Source organism: Schistocerca gregaria, chromosome 7 (assembly GCF_023897955.1).
Source record: "Schistocerca gregaria isolate iqSchGreg1 chromosome 7, iqSchGreg1.2, whole genome shotgun sequence".
NCBI lineage: Eukaryota > Metazoa > Arthropoda > Insecta > Orthoptera > Acrididae > Schistocerca > Schistocerca gregaria.
Window position 1 is genome coordinate 272,971,025 of NC_064926.1, and position 12,199 is coordinate 272,983,223.

General features: G+C 39.8%; 1 protein-coding gene across 4 annotated transcripts in view; it reads right to left on the reverse strand.

Moving 5' to 3' along the window:
• LOC126281978 (mast/stem cell growth factor receptor kita-like) overlaps positions 1-12,199 on the reverse strand; it is a 309,972-nt gene that overhangs the window by 31,485 nt on the left and 266,288 nt on the right. For all 4 annotated transcript variants that reach the window (XM_049981360.1, XM_049981357.1, XM_049981359.1 and 1 more), the window contains exon 20: positions 9,006-9,111. In XM_049981360.1, the coding sequence (XP_049837317.1) occupies positions 9,006-9,111 (106 nt within the window). The remainder of the gene's footprint in view (positions 1-9,005; positions 9,112-12,199) is intronic.

Here is a 12,199-nt window from a genome sequence, read left to right on the forward strand (position 1 = left end):
TGAAATTTTGGATTGTGTTTGCATACAGTGGATGTACCATCAGTACACAATATTTTCTTAGAGATTGGGGAACTGTATAAGGGCAAAACAAGAAGGGTTACTAATACAGAACCTTGAGGCTGTAAGATAATAGCAATTTCAGATGTGAGTGACCCACTGCTAGCAACACAAATTGTAATCTGTCACTCAAATATGATTTTACCACTTCATAACCAGTTCCTCAAAATATCCAGCTTCCACAACTTGTCAGGCAGTATCATGGTGTCAACACAATCAGATAATTTTTCAGGATCAAGAAACACTCCTATAACACATAAACTGTTTCATATGGCAATTATTATTTTGTCAAGTAACTGTCCTGTAGCAAATGAAGTTGACTTACTTTTCATAAAGTCATTCGGATTCTAAAATTTTAGGCTATGTTAACTCAAGACTGTAATTAATCTAGTGTAAATAACTTTCTCAATTAACTTGCCAAATTCCGATAAGAATATGACAGACTGTGCAATATCTGGACTGTTTTCGATACTACCTGACTCAATGACATCATTTACGGCAAATTTCAGATGAGGTACAAACATGTATGTATCTCCTATTGTCCGTTACATGAAATAATATGTAGACATGGTGGCTGATCAGGTACATCCATTATTTCACGTGCAATACTCCCCCGTGTTTCTATATACTCAGCTGTAAAACACTTTACACATCAGAGAGTTTGCCCATAATTGCCCAGAATCAGGAGTGCCTGACTAACAGCCAACTTCATCTCTAATTCAGGCATCTGTTGAGAGGGATTTCAGCACTCCATTTCTTGTACTAACTAGTATCCACGAGTTGTAGGCGTCTGTTGTGCAGTCACTGATAAGGTAGTCTCTCCAATGGTTTTTCTTGGAAAGTCCAAATTATGAGAAGTTATGGTCATCTTTTTCTTCTTTGGTGCTATGGTATTTGATGGATCTTCTGATCCTCAACATTTGTCTCCATACATCCTTGTTCTCTGCTTTTCTCTTCCAGCCTCAGATCTCCATGTTGGTAATGTCATCCAACAAACTTTCCAGTCATCTAACTCTCGTCTAAGCCCTTCTTTCTGCTGGAATATAATCATCCCTTCATTATTCATTTTGGAATCCTATCACCAGCTATCCTTACTATATGGTTCAAGCAGTGTACTTGCCACCACCACAGGAACTCAAGCACTCTTCACTGTGTCCACATCTTATGGTCTAGTGGCTAGCGAGGCTGTCTGTGGACCATGGGGTCATTGGTTCGATTCCCGGCCATGTTGGGTATTTTCTCTGCTTGAGGACTGGGTGTTTGTGTTGTCCTCATCATATCATCATCATCATCATCATTCGAGATAGTGGCTAGATTGCACTGCTTAAAAAATAGTGTGAAAAAATTGGGCCTCTGTACAGGCGCGATGATCGCGCGGTTGAGCGCTCCACAAACCAAACATCATCAATTGTTCATTGCTTGGGAGCTTTTTCTGTAATCCAGCTGTTGTGAAATAGTACTTTTTCTTGTTCTTTGAACATTTCTTTATTTCTTCTTTATGTTGTGTTTCTTTCTTACTTTGTCTGAATAACATCTCATTGTCAAAAATTGTTGAAGACAACTGTAAGCAGCTACATAAGACTTTGAATAGGTTTTATTTTACTGACATAACTGGTTTCAGGCAGTCACTTCCAACCACAAAAGTCACATCTGCATCGCATGCATAGGAAATGTTATTACTAATATGCAATATTTAGGTGTTTTGCCATATTCTATGATTTAGGAAGACTTATATTAATTAAACCCCCATGAATCATGTACCTGCCGTTGGTGGGAAGGCTTGCGTGCCTCAGCAATACAGATGGCCGTACCGTAGGTGCAACCACAACGGAGGGGTATCTGTTGAGAGGCCAGACAAATGTGTGGTTCCTGAAGAGGGGCAGCAGCCTTTTCAGTCGTTGCAGGGGCAACAGTGTGGATGATTGACTGATCTGGCCTTGTAACACTAACCAAAATGGTCTCACTGTTCTGGTACTGCGAACGGCTGAAAGCAAGGGGAAACTACAGCCGTAATTTTTCCCAAGGTCATGCAGCTTTACTATAAGGTTAAATAATGAAGGCCTCCTCTTGGGTAAAATATTGCAGAGGTACAATAGTCCCACATTTGGATCTCTGGGTGGGGACTGCTCAAGAGGACGTCATTATCAGGAGAAAGAAAACTGGCGTTCTACGGATCGGAGTATGGAATGTCAGATCCCTTAATTGGGCAGGTAGGTTAGAAAATTTAAAAAGGGAAATGGATAGGTTAAAGTTAGATATAGTGGGAATTAGTCAGGAGGAACAAGACTTTTGGTCAGGTGAATACAGGGTTATAAATACAAAATCAAGTAGGGGTAATGCAGGAGTAGGTTTAATAATGAATAAAAATATTGGAGTGCGGCTAAGCTACTACAAACAGCATAGTGAACACATTATTGTGGCTAAGATAGACACGAGGCCCATGCCTACTACAGCAGTACAAGTTTATATGTCAACTAGCTCTGCAGATGATGAAGAAATTGATGAAATGTACGATGAGATAAAAGAAATTATTCAGGTAGTGAATTGAGATGAAAATTTAATAGTCATGGGTGACTGGAATTAGAGAGTAGGAAAAGGGAGAGAAGGAAACATAGTAGAGGAATATGGATTGGGGTTAAGAAATGAAAGAGGAAGTCGTCTGGTAGAATTTTGCACAGAGTATAACTTAATCATAGATAACACTTAGTTCAAGGATCATAAAAGAAGGTTGTATACATGGAAGAATCCTGGAGAAACTAGAAGGTATCAGATAGATTATATAATGCTAAGACACACATTTAGGGTCCAGGTTTTAAATTGTAAGACATTTCCAGGGGCAGATGTGGATTCTGACCACAGTCTATTGGTTACGAACTGAAGATTAAAACTGAAGAAACTGCAAAAAGATGGGAATTTAAGGAGATGGGACCTGGATAAACTGAAAGAACCAGAGGTTGTCCAGAGTGTCAGGGAGAGCATAAGGGAACAATTGACAGGAATGGGGGAAAGAAATACAGTAGAAGAAGAATGGGTAGCTCTGAGGGATGAAGTAGTGAAGGCAGCAGAGGATCAAGTAGGTAAAAAGACTAGGGCTAGTAGAAATCCTTGGGTAACAGAAGAAATACTGAATTTAATTTATGAAAGGAGAAAATATAAAAATGCAGTAAATGAAGCCGGCAAAAAGGAATACAAACATCTCAAAAATGAGATCCACAGGAAGTGCAAAATGGCTAAGCACGGATGGCTGGAGGAGAAATGTAAGGATGTAGAGGACTATCTCACTAGGGGTAAGATAGATACTGCCTACAGGAAAATTAAAGAGACCTTCGGAGAAAAGAGAGCCACTTGTATGAATATCAAGAGTTCAGATGGAAACCCAGTAGTAAGCAAAGAAGGGAAAGCAGAAAAGTGGAAGGAGTATATAGAGGGTCTATACAAGGGCGATGTACTTGAGGACAATATTATGGAAATGGAAGAGACTGTAGATGAAGATGAAATGGGAGATACGATACTGCGTGAAGAGTTCGACAGAGCACTGAAAGACCTGAGTCGAAACAAGGCCCCCGAAATAGAAAGCATTCAATTAGAACTACTGATGGCCTTGAGAGAGCCAGTCCTGACAAAACTCTACCATCTGGTGAGCAAGAGAAATACCCTCAGACTTCAAGAATAATATAATAATTCCAATCCCAAAGAAAGCAGGTGTTGACAGATGTGAAAATTATTGAAGTATCAGTTTAATAAGTCACAGCTGCAAAATACTAACACGAATTCTTTACAAACGAATGGAAAAACTGGTAGAAGCCGACCTCAGGGAAGATCAGTTTGGATTCTGTAGAAATATTGGAACACATGAGGCAATACTGACCTTACGACTTATCTTAGAAGAAAGGTTAAGGGAAGGCAAAACTAGTTTTCTAACATTTGTAAACTTAGAGAAAACTTTTGACAATGTTGATTGGAATACTCTTTTTCAAATTCCGAAGGTTGCAGGGGTAAAATACAGGGAGCGAAAGGCTATTTACAATTTGTACAGAAACCAGATGGCAGTTATAATAGTCAAGGGACATGAAAGAGAACCAGTGGTTATGAAGGGAGTGAGGCAGGGCTGTAGCCTCTCCCTGATATTATTCAATCTGTATATTGAGCAAGCAGTAAAGGAAACGAAAGAAAAGTTTGGAGTAGGTATTAAAATCCACGGAGAAGAAATAAAAACTTGGAGGTTTGCCAATGACATTGATATTCTTTCAGAGACAGCAAAGGATTTGGAAGAGCAGTTGAATGGAGTGGACAGTGTCTTGAAAGGAGGATATAAGATGAACATCAACAAAAGCAAAACGAGGATAATAGAATGTAGTCGAATTAAGTAGGGTGATGCTGAGGGAATTAGATTATGAAGTGAGACACTTAAAGTAGTAAAGGAGTTTTGCTATTTGGGGATCAAAATAACTGACGATGGTCAAGGCAGAGAAAATATAAAATGCAGACTGGTAATAGCAAGGAAAGCATTTCTGAAGAAGAGAAATTTGTTAGCATCGGATATAGATTTAAGTGTCAGAAACTCATTTCTGAAAGCGTTTGTATGGAGTGTACCCATGTATGAAAGTGAAACATGGATGATAAATAGTTTGGACAAGAAGAGAATAGAAGCTTTTGAAATGTGGTGCTACAGAAGAATGCTGAAGATTAGATGAGTAGATCACATAACTAATGAGGAAGTTTCCAGAATGAGATTTTCACTCTGCAGCGGAGTGTGCGCTGATATGAAACTTCCTGGCAGATTAAAACTGTGTGCCCGACCGAGACTCGAACTCGGAGGTATTGAATGAGGAAGTATTGAACAGAATTGGGGAGAAGAGGAGTTTGTGGCACAACTTGACAAAAAGAAGGGACCAGTTCGTAGGACATGTTCTGAGGCATCAAGGGCTCACAAATTTAGCATTGGAGGGCAGCATGGAGGGTAAAAATTGTAGAGGGAGACCAAGAGATGAATACACTAAGCAGATTCAGAAGGATGTTGGTTGCAGTAAGTACTGGGAGATGAATAAGCTTGCACAGGATAGGGTAGCATGGAGAGCTGCGTCAAACCACTCTCAGGACTGAAGACCACAACAACAACAACAACATAGTAATTAAACAGTTGATATGTATAGCATTTATTTACCTTACAGTACATCTCGGAACACCTATATTCTGAGTTAACTCATTAACTTTTAACTGGTATAGCTGTTGTAAATCATCAAGAGAGGTCAAACAACACAAATACAGTAACACCCCGATTTCAAATTTCTGCATTTTATGATTTCCTGCTTTTAAGTTCATTTTTGTCAGTCCCAGTAGATAAAACTTCTGTGATTGAAGTAACTGATATGAATGTTTATGAAAGTACCTGACACTATTTTCTTGCTGTAATGTATGATACAAGCTATTATAAATATGTGATTCTTGAGTTTCTCCCGGCGTATTTGATAATCAAAATATCCACGGGTGTACTGCGGGTCTATAGTGTCCAATGGGCACAATATTTCGGCGATCAAACATGTCACCATCATCAGGTGAACTGACGGACTGAGCTCCAGTGAACGTGCCGGCACGGAGATCCGTACGCTATGGCTACTCAGGGGGAACTGGGTTCGGTCGCGGCGCGCGGTGGAACAGATTGCGACGGCGTCTGAGATGACGTCGGTGTGATGGCTCTGTCCGCCGTGGTCGTCACAACTATGCGTTTGCTCGATTTACTCTTGATCACTCCGGTCGCAGAAATTGTTAGTGCTGTTGAACAGGTTGCAGCTCGACTTCCGCCAGAATCAGCCGAGGAAATACGTCGTGAAACTTGTCGTGCGTTGACGAAATCCAAGCCGATTAAATCAAATATCAGCAGTAAATAGAGGGCGGCCATTCGTGATCTGAGGGAACGCTCTGAAATTGTTGTCTTACCGGCTGACAAAGGCAATGCTACAGTTGTTGTCTCCCATAAGGACTACAGTGATAAGATGCAGAGCCTGCTAAATGACGATTCCTATCGGAAGATCAGCGTTGACCCTACAAAGAAGGTGGAGAACAAGACAAGGGTTCTTCTCAAGGACGCAGATTTACCGGAGGGTGACGCTAAGAAATTGTTACCCCAATGTCCGGTACCGCCTAGACTATATGGACTCCCGAAGGTTCACAAAGAGGGGGTACCATTACGCCCCATTGTCAGCAACATCAGGGCACCTACATATTTGTTGGCCAAATACCTGACGGGAATATTAAGTCCTTATGTGGGTAAATGCCCTCCTCACATCCGTAATTCCGTGGATTTTGTTAAACGCCTTGATAGCTTCAGGTTGGATGAGTCAGATATCATAGTGAGTTTTGACGTCGTTTCCTTGTTTACGAGGGTACCCCTGCGAGAGTCGCTCGAGTTGATTGGTCAGAGGTTTGATGAGAATACTACTGAACTTTTTAGGCATGTCTTGACTTCCACGTATTTTCTTTTTAATGGAGAATACTACGAACAAACGGAGGGAGTCGCCATGGGTAGCCCACTCTCACCGGTGGTAGCGAATTTGTACATGGAGAACTTCGAGGAGGAAGCCCTGTCATCATCCGAATGGAAACCTACTTGCTTTTTTCCGTTACGTGGACGACACGTTCGTCATCTGGCCACATGGTATGGATAAACTCCTTGACTTCCTTACACATCTAAACTCCATACACCCCAACATCAAATTCACTATGGAGACTGAAACCTGTTGAGATGGATGAAGTCACGAGGGAGGAGGTAGGCACTGCATTTATTCCATACACAGGTGCACTCTTGGGGAAAATCGCCCGCATTCTGAAGAAACACTGGGTTGAAACTGTGTTTTGTCCTCCGAATAAAACTCGTGCACTGGTGGGGAGCGCCAAAGATGACCTCGGTTTGAGGAAGGCCGGCGTGTACCAGATTCCATGTCAATGTGGCAAGTCGTATATTGGTCAGACCGTTGAGGATCGATGCCGTGAACACCAGAGGCACACTCGTCTGATGTATCCAAGCAAGTTGGCGGTCGCTGAACGTTGTTTGTCGGAAAATCACACTATGGAGTATGACCGCACGAGGATTCTGGTACAGACGTCGAGATACTGGGACAGCGTTGTTAGAGAGGCTATCGAAATTCGCACCAATGACGTCCTCATAAACCGTGACTGTGGCTATAATCTTAGCAAGGCTTGGGAACCAGCGATTGGGTTAATCAAGAGTAAATTGAGCAAACGCATAGTTGTGACGACCACGGCGGACAGAGCCATCACACCGACGTCATCTCAGACGCCGTCGCAATCTGTTCCACCGCGCTACCGTGGCGTGGGGCACGGACGGTGGAGGGAGCGTGCCGCGGGCGGAGGGTATTTAAATCGGCCGCCGCCACGACCGAACCCAGTTCCCCCTGAGCAGCCATAGCGTACGGATCTCCGTGCCGGCACGTTCACAGGAGCTCAGTCCGTCAGTTCACCTGATGATGGCGACATGTTTGATCGCCGAAATATTGTGCCCGTTGGACACTATAGACCGGCAGTACACCCGTGGATATTTTGATTAATTATAAATATGGTTCAAATGGCTCTGAGCACTATGGCACTTAACGTCTGAGGTCATCAGTCCCCTAGAACTGAGAACTACTTAAAGCTAACTAACCTAAGGACATCACATACATCCATGCCCAAGGCAGGATTCGAATCTGCGACCGTAGCGGTCGCGCAGTTCCAGACTGTAGTGCTTACAACCGCTCGGCCACCCCAATTGTAAATACATGACTCACATATATTTAAACATGTGATATGCAAACCTCTTGAAGTGGGAATACATTTCTTAATGTTTTCTTTGAGATACTTTCATTCAGTCAGTTTTGTAATTAATAAAAGTATGTCTACTGAGGGGCAGTAATTTGTATCATGAATGAACTGTGAATCATAGAGAAGGTTTGTCATCATATGTTAACTATCATAATTCTCATTTCATCTGTATTTTTCCAAACATTATTATTTGGCATATAGTTTACATCTTGCTGATAATGACATTACAATTAGTTCTGTAGAAACATTTTATTTAATAAACTATTCAAAATTTACTATTCACCAAAACCACTTGAGGTTAAAAATTTGACCCTGCTAATAAGTGCTTGTTTTAGGATTGACCTACATTATATGAAAATCCTTATTCTTGTCTTTCTAATTAGCATATTACCCTTTCTGAAAACTGTGTATTTCAAAAGTCATATTTATTCTGAGATGTCAGTCCCCAGAAAGTTTGAATCTAAAACTTAACCCTTTCAAAATTAAAAAAAAGGTAATTTTATTACAATAATATGTTAGCTAATGAAGTGTTTGATTATAAAATTTGAGTTTCTAGAAAAATCTTGGCAGGCTTTGTAACTCTTAGTGCACTCCCTTTACTCTCTGCAGAAGAAACTAATAATTCCAAAAATTACATTTAGTGTTTTCACTTTTAAATGTGTTCCTCATCAGTGCTTGGATTTCACTTGCTGAAGGTATGTCCTGGCCAGCTAATCTTTCTCAGTGTAATTTTGTAGTTTTATTAAGTGAATTTTCCTTTTCATATAAATACTTATGTCACTTTAACATTATTGCACATATCATTAAATAGCACCAAAAAGTACAGCATTTTCTTAACAATTCATTGTGTGGCTGCTAAAATAGGAAGACAAATATTTAATTTTCATATTAGAAGGATAATCCATATACAAATGTGTAATAACTAGAGCACACAGTTTTTGTTTCCAGATTTACTTCACCAAACAACAGAAAGTATCTCAGGACCTTTTCTCTGAAATTTAAAGTAACTTTTTGACAGTTAATAAAATATGCAGCATAGGAAAATGATTATTTTACCTATTATTTAACACTAAGGCAAAACCTATAACTTTAAAACAGTGTGAAGAACTCTAATATTTTCATTTACTCACAGTTAAGGTTCTCTCTCCCAGGATATTTCCAAATTCTTTAACCAACTGCGAGAAAGTGACTCTTTTATTAGGGTCAGTGTGCCAGCAGCTCAGCATAATCTCATATCTGAAACACACATACCAATAGTTAAGTAAGTTGTTTTAATGTTGTTGTATGATGATGATGATGTTTGGTTTGTGGGCCACTCAATTACATGGTCATCCACAGCCGTAAACAGTCAAATTTCTTTCACAGTCCAATGTGGCTACTGTCATGAATGATGATGATGATGAAATGATGAGGACAACACAAACACGCAGTCCCCAGGCATAGGAAATTCCCAACCCAGCTGGGGATCGAACTCGGGACACCGTGATCCAGAGGCAGCAATGGTTAACCATTAGATCATGAGCTGTGGACAATGTTGTTGTTGTATGATATGTATGATACTCACATGAGGGTTACCCTGACAGTAAGGCTATAAATGAAATACTTGAACAGGTAAATCACATTTATTAGAAAAATATTGAAACCACACAATCTGGGAGTAGGCATTAGGAGTGATTTAAAATGGAATGATCATATGAAGTTGATCGTCGGTTAAGCAGATGCCAGACTGAGATTCAGTGGAAGAATCCTAAGGAAATGCAATACAAAAACAAAGGAAGTAGGTTACAGTACACTTGTTTGCTCACTGCTTGAATATTGCTCACCTGTGTGGGATCCGTACCAGATAGGGTTGATAGAAGAGATAGAGAAGATCCAACATAGAGCAGCATGCTTCGTTACAGGATCATTTAGTGATCGTGAAAGTGTTACGGAGATGACAGGTTAACTCCAGTAGAAGACTCTGCAGGAGAGACACTCAGTAGCTCGGTACGGGCTTTTGTTGAAGTTTCAAGAACATACCTTCACCGAGGAGTCAAGCAGTACATTGCTCCCTCCTATGTATATCTTGCAAAGAGACCATGAGGATAAAATCAGAGAGATTAGAGCCCACACAGAGTCATACCAACGATCTTTCTTCCCACAAACAATACGAGACTAGAATAGAAGGGAGAACCGATTGATGTACTCAAAAGTACCCTCCACCACACACCGTCTGGTGGCTTGCGGAGTATGGCTGTAGATGTAGATGTAGATGTACATATACGTAACTGCCACTCATATGTAAGCATTTGTATTATCTCTTGACAAGTTGATAAATTCCCACCATATATTGTTCTGCTCCCTGCAATTGCACTTAGGCCATGGCAGGCTATTTGAAGTTCTCTATTGGAGCCACAGCATTAGTAGTCAACCACCTTCACATATGCATTACAAGGTGTAAATATCTTGGAGCCAAGTCTAGGCTGCAAGGCATGCGTGCAAAAACATACTGTTTTAACTGACACAATTATTATATTTGCCAGGTAGAGTGTGGGTGAGCATTGTCACACAAAAACATTAAAAAAAATACACAGTACTTGTGGTACCTTAATTATTTAGTCACAATCTCCTGCAAAACTGAGAAATCTGGAAAAAAGTTGTTTGACAGTTGAGATATTGAGAAACATATTTTAATGAATTTTCTGTACCATTTGGCTGCTGGCTACAGAGGAATGGCCAACACTGCCATTATCATTAATATTTGTCTTTCCACTCTTCAATGAATGACGTCACTGGTGGATAAGATTTTCACTCAACAACATCCATGTACAGTAAAAATTTTGAGATGTTTATCAACTGCTTCGAGATTGCCCATAGCTGATTACTCTAGAGGCTGCTGTCACTAGAAGAAAACAAATCTGGTATTCTATGAACCAGCGCATGAAATATTTCATCATTGAATTGTGTGGATGGGTTTCAGAACTTGAAAATGGGACTGGATTAGGTAAGTTAAAACTAAGGACATGTGGTGGTAGAAAGAACAGGATAAGTATAAAGGGTACCACTGGCTGGTTGTGTGTGTGTGAGTTGCGGTTGCATGAATGTCCGTGTGTATTTTTTCTAATTCAGAAGAAGCCCTTTTAGGCAAAAAGCTTACTTGTGTAGCAGAATTTTTATTGTTCCTGTCTGCAACTCAACATCTCCGCTATATAGTGAGTAGCAATCTATCTTCTTCATAACACTGTCATTATTCAATCCTGGATTTTTCATTCTTTGATTTCAACATGATAATATATGAGTAACTTGAACAAAATCAAATAGTAACTAGTTACCAGCTCTCCAAATCACTCTCCCATCACAAAGAGAAGGGATCTCACAAACACCAGCCTTATCCTACTACACACAAGCAAACACGTAACCCTAGTATGGTTCACATGTTTACTTGTGTTCTTGACGCCCATTAGTCTGTGCTCTACTGTTGTAGTAACAACTGGCAACATGAAGCTCTTTAGGTTTTCACGATGTATATCAGAGATGGAAAAGTAAATATGTTATTTGCATATGGCAAATGTCATCAGTGGTGTGTTTTTATGCTTTTCTTAACTGCTATTTAAAGAGAAGTCTTCCATCCTCCCATTCTCATGGTTTTCTATTCAAGGAACATGTAAATTTGTGAAAAAGAATTTAAAAGAGATAAATAAAAACTTTAATGTATATGAACATGATACCAGGTAAAAGATAAACTCCATGTTCAGTCTGTAAAGAAATCACCCTTTAAAATCACCACTACCAAAAGTGTTATACAAATGTACAATGCTTTAGCACATAAAATAAAAGTTATTTTCTCATTTTCACTCTTCTCTAAATCCCTAAGTGTGTTCTTATTTAACAACAGTTTTTATTCAGTAGCAAAATTTTTAGACCATGTGAAGTAAAACTGATTTGAAGTAAGAGTATGCAAAAACAGCTACTGCTCCTAAAGCAAGACATAACAGAGTTAATGTATTACAATATTACAATGTAGTTTGATGTTATACATAACTTGTATATATTTTGTGTGTGTGTGTGTGTGTGTGTGTGTGTGTGTGTGTGTGTGTGTGTGTGTGTGTGTGTGTGTGTGTGCGTGCATGAGCTCATGCACAAATAAAATCCAAGAATCTATAGAGATTTATTGGATGAATAAGGAATAAAGGATTGTTTCTATTCCTGTTGACCTGCCTATGCAAACATTATTTTAAAAAATTAATAAACTGGAATTATGAAGAACAGAATATGCCACCAAACAAAACAGCAACTGATGATGAAAATAACTAATATATTAGCAGTGGTAACATAACAATCCACG